We start from the raw sequence: 23,409 nt of genomic DNA on the forward strand, positions 1-23,409 counted from the left end.
TAAGGCATGTTTAGATACAGGTGTTAATTTTGAACAAAATTAGTACTTCGAGCTCAATTAATGCTCAATTAACATTTAGGAAGTTCAGTTATCTCCATTAGTTAGAGCTTCTTTATTCTTTGTCTTGAAGCGCCTTAATCAATATCAGGTCACTAGGTCAGTTCGGTTTCGTTCCCGTGAAAGAATTAGAAATTAGCTACCTCTCCGCCGTCTCACACTGTCTTTACCTATTTTGAATTAACCCTCCTTAGCGCACCTATGATCCTCAAGGAATATGTCTGCTGAATTTCCAGTCACTAGTTCTAGTGGTGTGGACTGGACTTTGTTTATTTGTCAGTGACGGTACTTTTCATATGTCTAAATATTATAAATAGAAGAGGCTATGTTTTTTTAGCTCACTCTGTGCAAAGATGATTTTTCTTTAACGTGTCCCGCTTTAAGCGTAGTATCTAGAAGCTTCCATCTAATAGATCTTTTAAATTGATAGTAGATTTCGTCATGTTAAGGTTAATTTTGACCATGGAGGTTTTGTTAGAGTAGAAAAAGTAATTAAAAATGATTACATAAATAAACATTTAAATAAAGGTAGCTTGTGCCATATGATGAAATAATTATACTGCCAGGTATATTACTTATTTGTACGTGAGATGTGTTAGAGTAGTCCTTTTGGCGGCTAATAACTGTGATTATTTCATTACGCCGAAACATCTGATAGCACCATCGGGTCAAGACTGAGTGTAAATTATAGTCTTAAGATTACATAATGTATTTCATAAATAAAGACGATATTGAAGGCTATTAAATATTTATGATGCGTACCGCTGATAATTGAGTAGAACCTATTTTATTAGAATAGTTTTCTTCCGCCGTTCACTGTAACCAGTTAATTGCGGTGGTCTCTGGACTAAAAGTAATTAAAAGAAAGACTTTGAATTTGTTGAATTTTAAATGGAATTGCAATGCTAACGTAATAGATCAAATTTGTTGGTTAGCAATGACCCAGTTGCAGATTCAGCCATATATGAGCCAGCCCTGACGCTCGCCCTTCACTTCCATCCAGGTGACAATTTAGACTACGCTGTGATGTGCGATAGATATGTTGTGAGAAAACTCCACGCTATTTTGAGTAGGTGCAATGTTGCGGGGCTTATAAATAACACAGATTCCTTTTTAAGTTCACAAATTCTTAGCAATAATGTTGTCTAGCTTTACTTTTCAAAGATTTTTCCCAACATGTGCAGAATTTTTGATTTCTAAGAGCAGTAATTTGAAATCAATTAAAATTGTTTCAAACGTTACAAAATTGAAATTGAAAAACTAAGTAGTTTCAATCGTTATAGGCACTGTAGACACTGAAATAAAACAAAGTTCAAACTGATGGATTTTGCTGTCCGTCGTCAGTTAATTAACTTCTATTTGTTGTATCGTTGAGACTTATTTTTTGTTTCCACTGTTTCGCTATATTTATGTACTCCGAAACTCGGTCAGGCATATTCAGCACCAATTATTTGTCCAGCTCATTTCTTACTTTTTTTATACCTCTTTAGCATCACAAGATTTGTCAAAACTGTTCTAGAACATTATTTTTCCGTTCAACTATAAAAAACAGTCCCTACTTATGTCAAACAGAAGGCAACACAATTTTCCGAGGCCCCATCAGCGACATATCACGACTCCCGCGCAACCGTCGAACACGACCAACACGACGGTTCCACATCTCTCATTACAAGAAATACGCTCATTAGTACTATCTTTATTGTAAAACCAACCTAACCACAACGTATGAGTTTGATCTTAGATATTTTAGTAGATTGAAAGAAAAGTGGCATAGGATGAAAATAAATATAAAATCAGCGACCGACATTATTTAGATAGCGGTAGTATTTTTGATAGAGAAGAGCATAAGCCAGAAGGGCAGAAATAATAAAAAAAATATATATATCATGGGACACTTAACACCAATTGACCTAGTACCAAACGAAGCAAAGCTTGTACTATGGATACTAGGCAACGGATAAACATACTTATATACATAAATGCATACTTAAATATATATTAAACATCCAAGACCCGAGAGCAAACATTCGTATTATTCATAAAAATATCCGCCCCGACCGGGAATGGAACCCGGGACCTCAAGCTTCCACAACCACCAAAATGGTGTTTTTAAAGACAAAATGATGCCCTGAAGCACACTCACACAGAGTCATTAGAAAGGAATATATTAAAGGACGTTGTTACTAATTTAGTAGGTATGCCAGAACCTCTAGTGGCCTTTGATCCTATTGGATAGCTAAGAATTGCATCGTAATCGGTTTAAGGCTTTGTACGATGCAGATTAAATTACTACCTAGTGGTATTGAGTAGTTACTGATGTCACCGATGTCATGTCCAACAAAACAAAGACGAAGTTTTAATCTTGTTTATTATATGCCCAGATATGGTTGGCAAAGTCAAACATTGCTTTAAAGGTCCTATTATAGGGCGCGCAATATAAATGACCATTGCCATTATATGTGTAACTGTAAGAAATCTCGGTTGCATTTCAAAATCTGTAACAGCCGTCATTCTGGTCTCTGATTCGCAAGGGTCAATCAACTTTTTCACCGACACTAATCTGTCCGCAACATTTTTCAAACAATTGCAGACTTTTGTAAGTAAACATGTTTTTTCTGTAATTTAATAAATGGTGTGCATGAGTACATGCCATCCTACGTAAGTTCAACCTATTAAACCGTGATATATCTTGTTGGGTGCGATTTTTTGGTAACGCCAGAGACAATTTTGGTAACGCAGGAGCCGCCCAAAGTGTCGTTAAAATAGTTGATTGGCCCGCAAAATCTTCCCAACTTTCGCATGTAGTTATCAATGCTAAGTATATCGAAATATCTGAAAGAGCAGGGGGGCTCAAAATCGAAGTTCGTATCGTGCCGTCCCTCTCACTCTCGTATTGAATAACTTAAGCATCAGCGGGACGGTAAGAAATGAAGTTCGATTTTTGCACTTTAGGTATAGGGCCAGACGTGTTTCATGAACATGAAAAAAAAAGTATTTCGTTTTGTTTTTCATTAAAAACTGAATTGATTCAATGCAAGATATTTGATCAAACATTACTAAACCATTTTAGTTCATATTCGTATACGATACTACGAAGGTGTAAGATGCAAGGTCCGCCCGGATGCTATCTTGCTCGCTAATGACGTGTTCGGCTAAGACATGAAATAAACTTGAGTATCCCATCTTATAGGTTCTGCAATAAGATGTTTATGATCTCTTACCATCAGGAGACCCACTTGCTCGTTTCATCCAGTCAAATAAAAAAAATACTACCTACTTATACGTTAGTTGCCATTGCGGTTTGCGTGGATGAAGGTACACATCGCATTATTGTCTAATGATGTCAATCAAGGTTGTACACTGTACGCCACTGACGGTGTCAAACAAAACACGAGCGCTTGTGTATGTCAAAACCTATTAAAGAGGTGCCTACATGAATTACTGTCTTTTGAATGGTGATCTTACCACAAAGGCTTCGACATCTATCTTATACATACCTTTATAACTTGTATGAAGATCAGTATTTTTTTTTAATGTGAATAATATTCTATTTTTTTAAACAATGTACTAAACAATTCATTTACACGTTTTTGAAACTTTCCAAAAATTAGCAAAGATGCTCCTCCTATATATTTCACAAAGGCTGCTTTCAACAGAAATCGCTTCTCCAGATGGTGATTGTCAAATTAGATGGCACTAATTAGTAGCTACAAAACCTAAAGGCCGCAAACTGAAAGTTTCAGAACCCCTGGCCTAGAGGCTTTCTCAGTTACCCCTTTATTTAAATAAACTGCGAACAACTGAAAAAACAATTGAGATAAAAACTCCCAAAAGTTCGCATTGTCAACAAAGAGGTGCGAACAACTGAAAATAGAACGAGCCTAGCACGCTAACATTTGTCGTAAAAATCAAATCATCTACAAAACTATCTATCTACCTGTACATATATACCATGTTTGAGCAAATAATAATACTGATTTAATTACTGAAACTACTAATGTATTATTTTGAGAGCTAGATTTTAGACTTTTTGAATTTTATGTAATGAATTCGTCATAGGATGTCTCTCAAGTGACCTTTGGCAAATCGTAGCTTCATTGTTCACTGAGCAACTCTTCTCCATTTGGATCCTGCAAAGGCTTAAGCTCGTCCTCCCATTTCTCTCGAGGATACCATTGCTTTATAATTTGCTCATCTGGATCTCAAATATCGGTTCTCATGTCGGTCATTATGTCCGTTAGTTTTCTTATTGCATTGCTAAATCTGTCTTGTCCTGTCATGCTTCGTTTAGAAATCTAGTGCTACCCCACAAATTTTTGAGACTAGATTATCTCCCACCGTCATTAGTCATTACTGCAATAATTCGTTTACCAAATATCGCATTATTATAATGTGACCTTTGACAAGTGACACGTTTTCGTCACCTGCGACTGCGCAACTCATAAAAATGCTAATGTTCAAAGGGACGGTCACGCCACGACAAAAGGCCTAAATTGTGACTGTTCAAAGCTGCTGTAGCTTTATAATACCCTTTGTCAGTGCCTCTATAGAGTTGACTACAAAGAAGACTTTTTGCAAAGTGAATCGTCAAAGATTGTGGAATAATTTTATGGTGGTTTTGCGTTCTTTGAAATCAGGACTATTTGGTAATATCGAGTTAAGGATAGGTTTTTTACTAATATAAAATACACCTAAATTAAAAATAAATAACTAAAGGTCAGTAATATTGACATCAACAATTAGTTTTCTAACATTTTCAACGACGCCAGGGTCTTTTATGTTTTTCGTCAACTGCGAAATATGTACTTACATTAAAAAAATATATATATCGTTTTCCTATACTCTCCAAAATTTCATTTTACGTCTTTTATACCTATTATTAAGGTAATTAGGTAAAAACTTCTGATGTTACTCCTACTCATGACTGTCGAAAATGTCTTCACTAGTGTCTTCGCATCCATCATCAGAAGAATCTTATTTATACGGTCTTCCTTTTTCTTCGGTTTTATTAGTTACTAGGTGAGCCAGAATTATTAGACACTTTGGCTATAGATTCCATCAACATACATAATATTACATTTAAGTATTCATAGCACAGCTAGGACAGCTAACAATATATAATAAACCAGAAACCGTGTACGCGTCTGTTATTGAAGCCTGTATATCTCTCAAAGATGTATAGTATGTATGTATCTACGTATATAGACCCTATAAAAAACAAAGAATCGGTAAACGGTGAGTGAGGTATAAGAACAAGGGCAATACCTTTCTTTTTCTTTCTACGAATAAATGCATACCCAATTCAAAATGTCCATGTCCTCAATGTCTCACCCGAATTGTACCTAATTTTCAAAATAGACCGAAGAAGAAGAGGGTAATCCTGAGCCCGACTTTCGCTTTTATTCTTCTTGTACGCGTACTTCGTGTGTTCGCAGTACACGGAGAAAATAGCGTGGCTTCTGGTTTGTTTTAAGTACTATCTATATTTTTAAATTAACGTATCTACCGTACGATTACTTGGAGTTAACACTTGACAGATGGGCGTGCCTTCAGTCAATTTTCAACTTTGACGTCATACAAATAAAGCCATTTTTAGTGTACCGCTACCGACGTTTACAGATTATGTAAAAACTATTTTATTTGTATGACTTCAAAGTTGAAAATTGACTGAAGGCACGCCCATCTGTCAAGTGTTAACTCCAAGCAATCATACTGTACCTATATTGATAGTTCGTAATTTTGTAACAGCAACGTAACGATGCACTGCTTATTATTTGGATTAATGTTTCGAAACTAATCGGAATAAGTCTGTTCTTTAATTAATCACCTGCTGTTGTAACAGACTGTACCGAATCCAACTTGATAGTACATGCTCCATTACTTTAATGTATCAAGAGTTATTCCGAAGAATTTTGTTGAGTTTGTTGAGTTTTGCTGTCACAATACATAATTATTTTTATAATAATTTTAGTGATTAAAAATTTAAATTTAAATTTTGTTTATTATGAAGATTGAAATAAGTACCTACTTATGAAGTTTTTAGTTTAGCTTAGGTATATTAAATATCAGTCACACACACACACTAGATTAAAATGAAACCTGCACCTTACAGCAAATTAGCCGAGTGATTAATTTGATTTTTGTAGTTAGTTTCAGTTGAATATAGATACCGTATTTTGTTTATTTTACCTCAGGCTAGCTTTTATTTGCGTACACTTTGCACTCTCATCAATTATATATGTAAGTGTAAAGCTGCAATCTTATACTGGTATTCTTTCTAACAGTCCGAAATATAATTATTTCCGCACTTAAGGGCCATTACTCATCCTGCATAAATCCCAAAGGTTGGTCGTTAAACCTGTTCTGCGGATGGAACTGGTAAGAGCAGCAAACAAAATACTGACGAGTATATTGAGGATAACTACAATTTAATACCTACTCCATTCATATACTATAGCTTTTATCGGCGACATTGCCACAAAAAAGGACTTTGCTACAGAGGTTTTGTTTCTCCCTAAAACAAAAACTGTGTTCCTTTCCTAGATAGATACATACTAGATAGAAGATATTTCAATTTGATACGTTATGGTCTGCCCTACTTATTTCTAATTTATTTTACAAATGTGTTTTATGCAGACAACTCTCTGTATATTATCTACTTCTGTTATTACTTATTTGGTCAGTCAAATTAATATAGTTAAACTACCTGTTGCCCGCGACTTCGTCAGCGTAAAGTATGAAATGTCCTATTTTCATACCTACTGAATATACACAAAAATTCATAAAAACCGGTCAAGCCGTTTCGGAGTAGTTTGGTTACAAACACTGTGACACAAGAATTTTCTATATTTGTAAATACCTACTTAACGTGTAGTGTAGATCAGTAATTTAAATATAGTAATTTTAGTATTTATAAATGCTGTCTGCCTTTTACTGGCTGTAGTTGTTAAACACATGGCTTATTCGACTAAATGGTCTCTAGACAGTTAATTTAGTATACCTAGCGTATTTAGTAGTGTGTAGTACGAGTACATACTGGAGCCTAGCTTCATCACCATACATATAACTTCTAATAGTAATAAAATTTTCGTTGAAGTATATCAAAACATTTAATTTGCTGACTCTATCCAACTACCTAACTAAAGTATCATTGCAGTTACGTGGCGTTCCACTAGCAGGGCTGAGCCTCTTATTTATACTTCACCTCTGACATAACATACCTAGCATGATCTTTACTTAGGTATCTTGCAAACTCGTTTCTACATTCACCTGTAAAGGATTAGTTTCTTGAAGATTCTCTTAATGGTAGTGTACTAACATCATTGTGACCAATCCATAAAGACCTTAATCATTCCAAATTCGGAGCAGAGAACCTTACAAGGATATCCACATTGCTACGATGAATATCTTTGAATAGCTTAACATACACGTATGTAACTATATACTTACTCTCAGGTGTCACATGTTTCATAAGATGAGTCACAACCTGTTTGAGGTTATGGTCCACGACTTATAAAATTATATTAGATATCAATTTCTTCTTTTTCTCTTGGCTTGGATCTTTTAAATGTTGCGTCAGACTGTATTAATTTAAAATCTAAATTAATTCTCATCAATTTTTAAACTCAAGTTGTGAAGGAGTAAAAGCAGACTCTATGTTTGCTTGCAAAACCTTAATGCTGACTCATAATAATTTTATAAGGATCTTATTATATTACTTGACATAAAATGAAAAGAGTTAAGTAAATTGAACGTTTAAGATTTCATAACAAACAAAGCTACATCTGTTAAATACTACAACAAGGAAATGAGGTTCGGGGGCATTTAAGTAAACACACAGACGCACTTGGTTTATTTTACAATTTTGAGAACATTGCTTAATGTTTCTGTAATCTTCATTTAATTTGTCTTCTTTTTCTTTATAAGGCTCCTCTCCTTTCCTTTTGTAATCAGCCTTATTATAAAGAGTGGTCAATTTTACCCCGTGGGGCTCAAGAACATCATTTTTCCTTTTTCAACCACCATCATCTCTTACGGGATAAATCTTCTGTCTTTTCTCATTTGCGGCCATCTCGCTCTCATCTATCTCCAAATCTGCAACAAAACAAAACGAATTTAAACATTATGTTGTTACTTTTACGACGAAAATCTTATCTCGATCGAACCCAGATTTTCTGAGCGTATACCCCAAGGGCTTATTCTTGGCTCTCTTTTATTTCTTGCATAACAAAACTAAGTAGCAGAAGCTGATCTTCCATAATGTGGCCGGGCCTAAAATGGCTGCGTATAATAATGCAATGACGAGCTGTGAACACACTTAAGTATCGTCTGAGTCAGACGCGGGCGCACCCACGGTATGCCCATAACATGCACTGCCGATTAGGCTTTGTTTGAGATTTCGTAGCACGGTGTTTTGAGTTTCATTTTAATAATACATCATTAGGTTTTAATTTACATTTGTCATTTATGTCATTTGTAAAATAGTTTTTATCACACCGTATAATTTCTGCAAGGTTGCTGTGTGTTACAACCACTACTACATTGTAAATTCAAACTTTTATGGGCCTTTTCACCTCTCATCGATAAATTTTATGTGACAAATAAATATAATGCCGTCTCCTTTTATTCGCACAAAATAAACCGAGATTTATGCCACATCAAATTTATCAATGAGTGGTGAAACTGGCACTAAGAATCCTTAATATTTTATTACGTTTTAGTACCTATTTATTGTTTGAAGTATGGATGGAGTTATCGGAGTTACTTTGATAAGTAAAAGTAATGTACATACTTGTAGAGATTTTACTATCGCGTCTCGTTTGATATCGATGTACTTGCTAAATCATAAAAAACTTAAAATTAACTTGAGATTGTTTATAAACATAAACAGCACTTTTTAGACGAGCATCTGTATTCGGTAGGTACTTAATTATATTAATGGTGTGGTGTGCATTTTTTTTGAGCATTCAGTTGAACCTAGTAAATTTCACGAACTATGTATTACTTTTTAACCTACTCGTAGTATTAGAAAGCAGTTCTAGTCAACCTAGATTCTCAGTGAATTCCGGATTATTAAGTAATTTTAAAAAACTAGTTCATAAATTTTATCAAGTAGCGTGCAAGTTAATTGATTATTTTTATGGTAATCGATTAATTATATCAACCATCTAGGTTTGTCTAATCAGTTTTTAGATAAGAAGTCAACCACAGATACACCTATTGCGTAAGAGAAAAAGATTTGAAAAGTTTGTTTATGAAGCCAACTTTCTAGAGATTGTAAGGAGGTATGCAATAGATAGCTGATTGTTACTAACTATATACTTGGAGATAAGTTAGTTTAGATAATGATTAAAAAAAACAAGCTTCACAAATTAACTTCGAAATATCAATAACCACAAATTGCAAAAACCTGCCTCTTTTAGTAAATGATCTGCACAACAAAACTATTCTCTGTACAAAAACAATGAAAATAGTTTTTCACCAATTTTCGCTACACTGCTATACCATGAGTAGAGTACGACATAAATCTATAGAAAACTGAAAAAAGTGTTATAAAATATTACCTTCAAGCTCAACAATATAAAATCAAAATGTGATGTGATGAAAACGCCCTCTTTTTAATATGTATTTAAGACCAATAAACACATCTCTCACTCGATGCTCGTCTGAGAAAAATAAACATAATTTCTTTTATTACTAATTTCACTATGTTCTTAAAGACTGTAAAGAAAAATAGTTGCTCTATCTATTTTGCACTAACTCGTGTCATACCGCTCTTACATTACCGTTTTATTTAACGGTAATAATTAGTGTAGGTATCTAGACCGCTATGGTATCATAGCATACATATTTTAGTAATGGCGTCCAGTTTTACATGTCACCAATAACATAGCAGCTTGTCCACTCTAATACAAGTATTGGAACTTAAGAAAAAATTAAAACAAAATCATAACATCTAGTTAGATAAGATAGAAGCGGGTGAAAGCGGTTTTCTCTCAGATGCTGCGCGCGAGTTGATCGAATGTCAACTTTTCCTTACGTAACGCAAACAATGCTTAGCCGAGCGCTGTGGGCCCAAAGGAAATTAACAATGTTTTGACGTTTTAAGAGTCTGTTGAACTGTTTGAATTTTTCTTTACGGATTTTTTTTCGCTTAATCCGAATGGAATATGAACCCGTGTCTGTCATGTGCCTTGACTATACATGCCGAGCATGACGTGATGTGTTACATTTGTTAATTCGTTTGTTATCATTTGATCAGTATTCAGTATGACTATTTTCTTTATTAATAAACACACGTTTTACATCTGTTTTCTTAACATTCGTTTGTTTTATTTATTTTTTCCTATGACATTTAATGTTGCGTTTACTAGACACTGATAAAACATAAATTTTACTTTAACAGGTTTCTAACTTTTTATATCATTATAAGCACGTTAAAAATATTAATATTCATAAGATTTTACTTTAAAGTTCATATATAATTTACAAGTAAATAAGCACATAAGATAAAAAACAAATGCCTATGAACTTGGAGCGCTATGTTAAAACCAAATTAATTTCATATTTTTGAAACTACCGCAAAAACTATGTTCATCAAAATCAAAATTATCGTAATAAATAACTTGAGCTACAATCAAAAACCACGCTGTATAACGAAAACAAAACTCCATCTTCGCTTTGTTATATTTCGTCACTCGAAACCACCCGAAACCGCCCGAAACCGTGCAATGCTGAAGTGGCCGAACTAGGAAGATGAAATTAATGTCATCACGTAGAAAGCTTATTTAAGAAACAGCCACGGGCGTCAACGGACAGACGTTGCGCAACATGCAAATTCCATTCAAGATCAAACACAACAAGTAGTTCACGTAACGACAGGTTACCGCGCCCGACTTTAAAATGGCCTGCAACGTACTTTTAATGACGCTTTACCGATTAACCTAGTGATTTTATTTCCTGTATGTTGGACACGCTATATTTACGCGGTTTGACCACCTCAGTGCTGTATAGCTTAAGAATTTTAACTTTAAATTATCCTTGCTTGCACACACACACACACACACACACACACACTTGGTGCCCTTTATTCACAATTACATCTGCATTGATTTCTTTTAATATAAAAAAGGTTCAACTTCTAACATAACCTTTGCTAATGAGAAATATATTTTAGGGATCTATAATTTAGGGATCACTTCAGTTTCAGCAATCTCAGAGATTAGGTCATACAATGAGAAATAGAGTCGTATGCCTTTTTAATTATTTGTAATTATATAGCGTGTATTTTTGATACTACCTCAAACTGTAACTAGACGAAGACTTAAGTGCTGTGAACCGATATCAAAACAAATTTTTAAATTAGAATTAACTACCAGAGCGTAATTATTTTTTTTAAATATTTTCGAGCAGCAATGTAAAGCCAGGCGTCCACTTATCCGCATCGTCCGCTTCGAACGTATCGGATTTGTTGCTTTGTATAGAAATGTGCGATGCTTACGATGCGGACAGGTGGACGCACTTATATGAGTTTCTATACAAAGAATACTACGATCCGTTGCGTGCGATGCGTCCGATGCGTACGATACCGACAAGTGGACGTCGACCATAATGCGTACTCGTACAATAATTTGATAAGAGAGAGCAGCGTTCTGTGACAGCTGTCACGTCAACAAGTGCGACGTTTTGAATAAAAACAAAGTAGTATCACGTAGTGATACATTTCGCGCTAATTAATTTTATAAGGAAAATAATAAGTCTATTTTTTTACTAAAACATAATAAAATGTGACAATTAGGGTCTTCACTAACTACCCTTAAAATTTGAGGTAGTATCAAAAATACACGCATTTACGCTTAATTAGCTACGGATGTTACTTTATTAGTAATTTCGACGAAAGTAACATCTATTTTATGACTTATCTTCTAGTCATTCATAGCAAATTAGCATTCCTCAGCAAATGTATTGAAATGTATTTAGCCAAAGCAATTGATTAAACAATAGGCGTATTGACTTAACAGCAATGTGTTTTGTAATCGACTATTAAGACAATTGAAGGTGCTGTCAAGTAGTCTTTACAGCTGTCAATAGATACCTATCTCCATGACTTGCTGTAAAGTAATTAAATTAAATATAATAAGCACGTTAAGATACCCAATTAGCAATCATTTTTATATTATAGGTTAGTTAGTAGCTTCAGCTCGTGAAAAAATCCTGGAAATCCGTTGTTAGTACGCATTTGCGCTGCAAAAGGAATTTACAATCGAAATTTTAGTGCGATAAAAAGTCATATCAATCGATTTCATAGGTACTTAAAAGAATGCTTTTGTAGTGTATCCGATTATGAAGGCAGTTAAGAGAGATTCTATCTAGACCTAACAATAACCTATGGGTAGAGTCTACATTGAATAACCTTTTTTTATTCTTTATTCGACTGGATGGCAAACGAGCAAGTGGGTCTCCTGATGGTAATCACCACCGCCCATAAACATCTGCAACACCAGGGGTATTGCAGATGCGTTGCCAACCTAGAGGCCTAAGATGGTATACCTCAAGTGCCAGTAATTTCACCGGCTGTCTTACTCTCCACGCCGAAGCACAACAGTGCAAGCACTGCTGCTTCACGGCATGATTAGCGAGCAAGATGGTGGTAGCAATCCGGGCGGGCCTTGCACAAGGTCCTACCACCTGCATAAACTTAATGTTACTATCGTATTTTTAGTGATATATTATATCCATACTAATATATAAATGCGAAAGTGTGTGTGTTTGTATGTTTGTGTGTGTGTTTGTATGTTTTTCCGTCTTTCACGTCGAAACAGATCGATCGAGCGACAGATCGACGGGATTTTTTGGCATAGAGATAGTTTATTGGCCAGAGAGTGACATAGGCCACTTTTTATCCCGGAAAAATGCAGTTTCAGCGCAGGTACAGCGCGCAATAACCGGATTCCACGCGGGCGAAGCCGCGGGCAAAAGCTAGTATATTACAAAAGCAGTTAATGTAGCATGTGCTATTTTATCCGATATGAAGACAAGTAAAGGGGACACTAACCATAGACCTATGAACAACATAATTATGAATAGAGTCGAGGGAGACTATCCATAAAATGGAGTCTAAATTAAATGCATTTGTTTTTTTATTGTATTTTGTTGTTGAAAGGCAATTAAAGCAGACTATCGCCTAATAAACTATAGACCTATAAGCCTCCGGAGTCTTCCCTAATGAGGGCTATCGTTTTTTGTCTCACTAGATGGCGCACTGTTGCGTGAGATTTTTAAGTATGGCTTTCAAAGTCTGTTATTGGGCGTGAAAACAAAGTTTAGATTAAAATCATATTTAATACACCTTAAAACCGTACCAAAAAATATCGAGTATGCCACAGTGCTGCATAGTCCCCGTTTTGTTCGGAAAAAAGGGAGGACAAAGGTTTCCGAAAGTCAAAACTGTCTCAAAACACAGACATTCATTGCCCCGGAACGCATATTTGCCATAATTAATTTCAGATATTGCAAAATATTCACAAAATTATTCTAATTATAAATAAACCCGCGTAGCTCACCCAAAAACTATGAGATTTGACATTTCGGAGACCTCACGCTACACTAGCGCCTCTAGTGGAGAATTCATACGCGATAGCCCTCATTGGCTTCATTTCCGATACAATACAGCATCCTATCAACACACAAACGAATACTAATGCCGCGTATAAGAGCCAAGGCTGCATGTCGACAGCCTGATAATGATATGGAGTTTAGCGAGCGTTGGATTCTACGCACGTTGCGGATTGTGTCAAGCTGTGTGAGCCGGAGTGTTAATTTTAATGACCTTATTCGTGGTTTAGTATTTATAGGGGTTTTCAATTCTTAATCCTTTTTTGTGGATTTTGTACGGCAGTTGAAACAATGAACCTATCTTCATACTTATAAAGGAATAGCGTGACTGACAAAATTCACAGTCTAATCAATTATAGCTAAAGACTAATTATTTTGCTAACGTATTCCTTGAGAATCAAAGAGAACTAACTATGATGTATTAGTCAGTTCATATTAAAATTTAGTTAACTGACATTTAGTAAAATGGAAATTAGAAACAAGGTAATCTCTTAGAACTATACAGTACCTTATATTAATTATTAATTGATCAGTTTTCGAAACTCTAAAGAGAAACTCATTAATCATAATCGCATTAAATTAAATACGATCGTTAATACATTAATAATTATCGCAATACCCAATTAAACCTGCTTTTATGTCCTTACGACAATTTACAATAAGATACCTATCATCACCACGCTCGCAATTATTTCGCAAAGCAAATATTCCCGCGTAATAGCATCCTTAATGTCTAGTTTACGTTAAACAAACTTTTACAAACTCCACCATTAACCGGGCCACTCCTCAATAAACACTCAAATCATACAAATGACCGAATAACTTTGGTATTCTTCGAGTTATTTCGACACAAGGACGCGGGCAAGTTTGCATACTTATTAAACTTAAGAGCGGTAACTCACGGTCAAGGCAGGCTGGTTCGTAGTGTACATACGACTATATATACCAGCTAGTGTCAAGAAGCAAATAGAGAAAAATAGGCAGATGAATCAACTGAGGGATGATCGAAGAGTTAACAAAGAAACCGGTAGGGTTGACTGAATAATTCTATGAAAGAATTATTCAATCAGGCGTTACTTTGCGGAGGTACTAAAAAGTTCATTGATTTCTATAAAGGTCTTTAGTTTTTTTTTTTATTGTGGTTGACATGACAAATATTTTAAAAATAAACACTAAAGGTATTAAAGTAAAACCAAGTGGTGACAGTTAAAATCAATAAAAAGATTTTATTATAATGTTGAAAAGGGTCCATTAAAAATAAATATGTACCTATTTGTTTTTTAAGTAAATTGTAACGACCCACGATGTCTACTGCGCCCTTTTTTAAAGTAACAAAGTGAACTATGTACAACAACATGTCCTTTACCAGAATAATGGACGCAGTAAATTTTAATGGCCAAGTACTCATTAGATCTCTTCGTGAATAAACTCCATTTAAATATCACGCACAGTCATTATGAAACCATTCGGAACGTTTGTTTCACATTAAAACTAAGTAGGCATTATCATAAATTTCTTAGAAACTACGCATTCATAAACGCAATTTAGAACCAGTTCTGCGAGCTCGGATTCTGTAAAACTTACATTATTAACATTGTTATTGTAGATTTGCTATTGGCATTCCTTTTGCGCGTCATTTTGCGTAGGTTTTTATTCAAGTATATAGTTATTTTACTTTATGTATTTCATTTTTAGCAATTAAAATAAAGGATAAACTTAAAATACCTACATAAGAAAATTAGGTATTTTAAGTTTAGGTTAGTTTTATTTTAATTTCTAAAAATGAAATACGTACATAATGTTGTCGGTCATAATAATTTAAAAAAAACTTAAATGGAAAAATTATAAATTTTATAAGAAACAAAAACCCTCTTTTAGTTTTTTTTTTTAACTTTGTACTTTGATGTTTTGAATGTGTTTTAAAATGCATGCTTGGAGGAACTTAACTGAACAACAAAGTTCTTCTAACAAAGGATACGAGTAAGTGCCTTTGTTAAATACACATAAAAATAGGCATAAAATTCTGAATACCTAATTATCTTCCTACACACTTATTAACATTACTCAAATGTCAAGGATACAGAAGAAGCCCGTACACTACCCAATAATTGGGCACTGGAAACTTTTCAAAAAATTTAGCCTCCAGCCAAAAGCTTTGACAGCCATCATCAATGACAATGACTACTAAACAGTCACCAATTAGCGTGGGTCGTCAGTAATGAATGCCTTATGCGTCGCACGCGCACCTTATGTGGGATACACAATGCGTCTAAGTTATGCTGGTATTGGCATTACTTATCAGGACCGGCCGTAGGTTATTGATAAATATTGGTTAGATTATGTTAAATCCTTCGTTGTTAATTTTAAGGGTTCCATAGCCACAGGAACCAACGAAGCCATAGGGCAGTCTTTCGAGTTGTAGTACAAGAAAAATACATTAAAACTTAAAACAATAGGACAACCCCTACATAATCTTATACAGGGTGTCTTTGACCATGGGGCTTTTAATCTAAGGTTCAACTCTACCCGCATAACTGAGCTACTTTTGTTCTGAAACTTTGTAAAAATATGACCACTGTTAATTTCATCAAATTAAATGTAATTTTCAACGTATGCAATACAATACTAAATTAACAGCACATATGTTTATCATCAAACATTAGTTAAATGCCCCCGTACAGCCAGCGATAATTCCGCCATGTCCGATATACTGATTTATCGATTAAACTTTGAGGATCAATAAATGACGTAAATTTGACTTAGTAAAAAGAATAAAAAAAGAAACATCGTGCCGAAAAAAGCAAAAAGAGTCAGACTCAGCGTATTTCCACAGCAATCTGCAGCGCTGGGTTCCAGCAATGAGTGGTTTTTAGTACCTAAGTAGGTAGACTCTTTAAATTTTCATAGAAAAGTAGTACGTATTACCTACTACGGCCGCTATAAGAAATAATCGAAATAAAATAAGTAGAGGTAGAAATAAAATATTTATAAACATGTTTTCCCGGCGTTTTTTGCTCGAACTTTGTAATGGTCTTTGAATGTAGCATTTTCGTGAGCAATGCGACTCACAACTTGCTTGTTTTACTTTGGCGTTTTTCCGCACTCTGTATAAAGGCATGGCATCTCTAGCGCACATTTTTTAAGGCATTCATGAGAACATATCCTCGAAGTGCAAAAAAGTTCTGGTAATTATGTGTAGTTAAAGCTAAAAACGTATAAGCTAAAGCCATTTAGAGGCGTGCGTTGAGTTCTTTAAGGAAAAAATGTTTTTATTCGTTCTTCAAAGTAATTTGTGATTAAATGATTATTTTTTGATTTGATGCATGCATATTTTTTATAGTTTTTAGATGACACGGACTTGGTTTTACTTAATAGCAATAAAAAAATACGTTTATTTTAGTAAATATCATTTAAATAGGTACCTAGGTTTAAAAAATTGTTCATAAAAATTAATTATTTTTTATTTCAGTACTTGACGAGCAAAAATGAAGTAACAAATAAAATCGATCGTCCGATCGATAAATCAGTGCAACAATAATGTGCAATTGCTTTGAAACCTTAAAATGCATCCAAATCGATTTATTCTCGTATCAATCTACTTTGCTTAGATACCGTTTATGCATCACATAATAGAATGTCAATTTACTTTTTCACCAAAGATCTGGTTTTTTTTTCATTGCATCCGTGACGAAACAACGTTTCTTATTTCCTTTTGCAATAGGATGCTACATTGCATGGCGAGAAAGGCCAAAATTGACAAATTAACCCATAGGTATCTTCAAACAAAAAATATAATAATAAATTGAAAATAAAAATAATACTCTTACCTCTATATTTTTATCTAAGTATATATCTTAATATCATCTTGGCCACAAGCGTATAAAATCGCTCGCCGCTCCGCTCGTGACCCCGCCCGCACCCGTCACGCGTACTTACGCACTAACCGACCGCGACGCGCGAGATGCAATCTCATTCGTACAAACACATTTATCTCAAATTACATCGTTCATTTGCCACAGTTTTGAAACCAGTGTTTAAATGCAACGAAGATATTGCGATGTACTTGTAGGCTCCCTTAATCCGTCTGAAGTTTGAAATTAGGATTAATTATTATTATGTGTTTTTTAACGTTAGCTGATTTAATTTAGGTTCTCTTTTTTTCAATAGTTATGTGCATGGCTGGCAATCGTTGGCGTTTTCGATATTTTGGAATTATATGATTTTACGTACCTACGCCAAGTAATGTTTGATAATACGTATACGTACGTAGCTAATATATTACTGACATACATTATATTGGTGACCATTAAAGAAAGCTTTAAAAAGTTTAATAACGAGGTCAAACATAATTAACTCTTTTAATTCTCTCCGTCTTTCTACCTAGTCATCCACATACAACGACAAAAATCATGAGAGGCTAAAAAAATATATATCTTAATTAATGACGATCCAATCCAATCTCTCTCGCTGATTAAATCGTAGTCCGTACAGTTAACTATTACATAAAACGTGTTGAGTAACAGTTAATTAACTATTAAATAATTAGTTATACAACATACAAGAACGATGATTCAAGGGCATCGAAAATGATGATCGAATTGATTCCAGGGCGACAACAGCAATTAAATAACTGGATTTTAAGAGTTACGTTATTTTAATTTGCAGTGTAATAAATCGCGTTTTAAATTTGACGTTATTAAACGAAATTGCTCCTAGAACAATGTCATTTATATAGTAATAAATAACTGGTAGTCATTCAGTAATATATGTACGAAGTCCATCGGTTATGTTTTTTTTTATACGACTGGAAGGCAAACGAGCAAGTGGGTCTCCTGATGGTAAGAGGTCACCACCGCCCATAAACATCTGCAACACCAGGGGTATTGCAAACGCGTTGCCAACCTAGAGGCATAAGATGGGATACCTCACGTGCCAGTAATTTCACCGGCTGTCTTACTCTCCACGCCGAAACACAACAATGCAAGCACTGCTGCTTCACGGCAGGATTAGCGAGCAAGATGTTTAAAATTATCGTTCTTTTACTTTCACTTATAAACATACCTACTTAGTTAAAATTTATGAATTTCTGTTATAATTATTTTGAAGATTACGATTATTTATGAAGAACAAAGAGGGGTTTTTTTTTATATTTTACGCTAAGTTTATTTAACAAAACCTACATGTATGAAAAATACAATAGTTCCTATTCCGTCTAACAAACTTGGTTCAATTCCGTCCTGCAACCCAGGATTTCGCCCACAAAATGACTGAATCAGATTCTAATGTGCCACAGTTTCTAATCTATTTAGTTACTCTGACATGTATATACATTGTCATTGCAATTGTATTCGTTAAACTCTCATAATATAAAACTCATCTTGATCATGACTAAATGTTTTCATTTACATAATTTTATATATAAACAATTAAATTGTAGCCGTTTAAAACCTTTACGTCTGATATTTAACTCAAAATATAGTTTTATAAACGATTATAATTATCTTTGTAGAGTCATGGCGAGCTGAATACTTCCTACTCTATTAATACAAACAAGGCCATATAAAAACTGTTTATGCTTCGATATCAAAACTATTAACTATTGGTCGGCTGACATGAGGGCCTTCATGGGGGCCTTGTCGTCCCGGCTGATAGAGACCTCAGGAGACCCCAGAGTTGGCGCTTACCTCTCCCAGCGAATTTCTCTGACTGTACAGAGAGGTAATGCCGCCAGTGTGTTGGGGTGTATGCCGCAGGAGGGCCTCTTAGATGGTGTTTTCTTTTTATAGTTTAGGTATATTTATGTTGTTTTTATTAAAAAAAATTCCTATCATATTATTGTATCTTGTGTTGTGAATAAATAAAAGTTAATAACAATGACAAAAAAAATGTTAAGTTTAACATTACGATGAAATTTGTTAACACTTTGTTAAAATTTGTGAGAGCTATTCCAGAGGTTCCGAGGGAACAGCGCGCCATAACCGAATTCCACGCGGACGAAGCCGCGGGAAAAAGCTAATACATTATACGTATACATACTACAAGTCAGTACGAATACAAAATTTATGTCCTCAATCCGAGTGCCCGGTCACAGATATATATTAAATTAACTTAACTAATAAATACCTACTTTAAAATAGATTAACAGTGCCGCTAACTTACCTACATAATGGGATGTACAATTTAAAAACCGTTATAAATGTAAGAACTTTGTCAAAGGAATTTAGATGATAATATCATCATTTACTAATAATTAAGAAGGCCAGTACAACTTAGGTATACAAAGATATATTTGAATGGTTAAATAGGTAGTTTCATGACTTTGTTTTACCTCTTCAGTTTAAGCTTCCTTTGTACGTTCAAGTATCTCAAAGTTTGTCCATTGTATTTTGTTTCTTTTTTATTATACAATAAAGAGTTAACATACGTACTGTTAGCAATAAAATTTCAATTATGTTGTAATATTGTATACAAACATTTTGTAAAATTGGTGAGAGCTAAGTATCTCAGCATTTTTAACTAGGTATACTCGTATAGGCAGTAAAAGGTAGTTGTTGAATTTAATTTCACTGAACTAAAAGAATTTCTTTGCTCACCCGCGACCTAATTCATTGATATGGACGCCCGATTCAATAAATTATTTAACTTCACTTATTAATACATTTAGAAACATTCCTTTACTAATAATTGTTATATTGACTATGTATTAGCTAAGTTGAAGGTTAATTAAACAATTATATTACTGCAGTACCCTTACGTGGTTTGATTCAGTACCTATATACTTTGTTATTGTACCAAAGGAAATAAATGGTTATTGAGTTTGAACTTGAATATAATATCCTTTCAATAAACGTGAAATACTTCTATTATGTAGATCTACTTTACGAATACTTGTTTTTGTTATGTAGTATTCATTATAATTGACTAAACTACACAAAATACACGGGGATTATTATAATAATGTGTGTAATTTTAATGTAGCCCGAGCTTTACGCAAACACTAACATTAACCGGTACTACTCGTAAATATTAACCACAACTAACCGCAGTTCGCAGCCGCTGGCTTCTGTCACTGTAATTTAACTTTATCCCGTCAAAATAATGTGTAATTTATAGCTAACATTATATTAAAAAAAATCTTGACATAGGCACTCTAGTATTATGTCAATATAACATTTAAAACTTTCATTGGCTTCGTCATGGTCAGTCTGCGTCATGGATAGGAGAAAATGCGAATCTATTGTTAGAGTATATCATAATAACATGTTTTTAACCCCCGACGCAAAAAGAGGGGTGTTATAAGTTTGACACCAATGTCTGTCTGTCTGTGACATCGTAGCTCTCTAACGGAATGAGCGATTGATGCGGTTTCTTTCCGTGAAAGCAAGTTTCCTAAACATCACACAAAATAATACGAGTATAATAGTCGCTTTGTGAAGTCTTGTTGTAGTGTTACTAATGTTGTGTTAACAAAATGCAGTACAGGTTGCAAATAGAGAACGATCATAGTCAAAAGTAGCTTTAGTTTGTACTTTTGTCACCTTACTATCGCCTGTATTAGTTCGTACATGATTACTTAATACGATAAAGGACCGAAAGACATAAAATTGGTCAGCTACCATTAACGCCACATAAGGCACCTACCAACATACACAACCAACCAACACATACTGCAACATACTACAATTACTAATACAAAATTAATGTCCACAATCTAAGTGCCAGGTCAAATTAATTAAATTAATAACTACTTTAAAATAGATTGACAGTGCTGCAAACTTACCTACGTAATGGGATGTTAATTTAAAAACCGTTATAAATGTAAAAAAAATAAAAATGAATTCAGATGATGATATCATTTATTAACTAATAATTGAGAAGGAAAGAACCTACCTATAATTTCATTGTTAATTGCTATAACATTTCTAACAGTTAAATCGGTATTTTTATGACTTTGATTTATCTTTTCAGTTAAAACTATAAGCAACCAAAATTATATTGTATCTTTAACCCTAGTTAAGGTTAAGTTTACCTAGTAAGTAATAATTTCCTTCAATAGCGTAGTACCTAATGTGTGTTTTAAACATGAAACTACCGTGAGACTCATATTAAATGATATTGTAACGGATAACTCACGTCTTAAACCGAGTTTAGCTCGACATGTTTCGGGCTGTTTCGCATCTGCTTGTGCTTCTGAGAAGAAGGGCTGCGAAATAGCCCGAAATGTCGAGCTAAACTCGGTTTAAGACGTGATTTATCCGTTACAATATCATTTAATATGACCTAATGTGTGTATTATTATTTATTAAGAAGAAACTTAAAATTATGTTATTATTCCTTTAAGTTGATATTTTCCTGTTGTAACTATAACGAAACTGTCAGATATAAGAGTGCAGATACAAATCTAAAATTAAATCTTTAACAAAAACCTCCACAAAAACCATCAGGGTTACTCTTAACCAAACTAAATCAATTACTCACAATTTATTTACATTTTTAACTTCCTTGATGAATCACATGACGCAGTTATTCACCACGAATTATTTATAGCATAAATTAGCTTTGGTGTTAAAAAGTAACCCTTGTCGTCTTTGGTTTTATCATCATGGTTTAAATTTTTAGACGACCAGATGGCCTAGTGGTTAGAGAACCTGACTACGAAGCTTGAGGTCCCGGGTTCGATTCCCGCGTCGGGGCAGATATTTGTATGAAAAATACGAATGTTTGTTCTCGGGTCTTGGGTGTTTAATATGTATTTAAGTATGTATCTATCTATATAATTATATTTATCCGTTGCTTAGTACCCATAACACAAGCTTTGCTAAGCTTACTTTGGGACTAGGTCAATTGGTATGAATTGTCCCGTGATATTTATTTATTATTATTATAAAAGAAAACTCACCGTTTTTTTTCCTCCAGTCTCCCAAGGATCGCCGAAAGCTGTTCCAGCGCCGCACCAAAGCCACATCTGCCCCGGACACCACAGACACAGAAACAGAACCCATAGACACGGAAACCACTACCAACAAATACACGAGGCGCGGCAACAACAAATTCAAGTCCCGCAAAGAAGCGTTGAACGCTGGCCGCACAGAAACGAAGAAAAATGAAATTGAAATTGGAACACGTCGACCATCTTTGAGCGGCGCGGCGCGCAGTGAGCGACCGACGCGAAACTTCGTGCGCCGGCGGCCGGGAGGGGCGAACGGTGAGTCCGGTTTCTGATATACAGCCTCTCTACATAATATTTGCGGTCGCGTTTCTCTGCGTTCGCTATTCGCAGGTATTTGCAGAGTTCCGTAGGTAGTCCTAGGGGGTGGCAGCCCGGGCAATCACCCAGGGGCTCGAATAACATAGGGTCGCCAACCACGATTAAAAATTAGGATTCGAAGTTGATAAACCAGGAAAATGCATTTAAAAAAACAGGACGCAATACCGAGCAGCAAAATGTACAAAAATTGGTTAAACGAAATTCAAGTAATAATAATCATATTTTTAGTAAAATAATCTGAATAAATTTTCAAACATGAGTTGAAATCTAAAAAACAAACCATTTAAGTTTGTAGCATTTTTTTCACCTGAACTTACCAGGGCACTTAAAAACCCAGGACTTTTCCTAAAACTACCCAGGACACCCCAAAAAGCAGGATATGTCCTGGGAAAACAGGTTTGTTGGCAACCCTAGAATAACCCCTTGGAGCCATTCATAACATTTTCATTTCGGGTAAACACCTGATGCTG

At 34.6% G+C, this 23,409-nt stretch overlaps 1 protein-coding gene and 1 long non-coding RNA gene across 2 annotated transcripts in view; one reads left to right on the top strand and one right to left on the bottom strand.

The window, feature by feature from the left end:
* The window catches only part of LOC141436784 (uncharacterized), a 63,554-nt gene that overhangs the window by 16,667 nt on the left and 23,478 nt on the right, over positions 1-23,409 (top strand). Inside the window, exon 15 of the mRNA XM_074099831.1 lies at positions 22,588-22,876. Within this exon, the coding sequence (XP_073955932.1) occupies positions 22,588-22,876 (289 nt within the window). The remainder of the gene's footprint in view (positions 1-22,587; positions 22,877-23,409) is intronic.
* LOC141436789 (uncharacterized) lies at positions 7,801-22,661 on the bottom strand. The gene is made up of 2 exons (XR_012452329.1): positions 22,571-22,661; positions 7,801-8,151 (listed from the first exon to the last, which is right to left on the bottom strand). It is a non-coding gene; the product is annotated as an uncharacterized lncRNA (long non-coding RNA).

The sequence above is a fragment of the Choristoneura fumiferana genome, chromosome 17 (genome assembly GCF_025370935.1).
Source record: "Choristoneura fumiferana chromosome 17, NRCan_CFum_1, whole genome shotgun sequence".
Lineage (NCBI taxonomy): Eukaryota > Metazoa > Arthropoda > Insecta > Lepidoptera > Tortricidae > Choristoneura > Choristoneura fumiferana.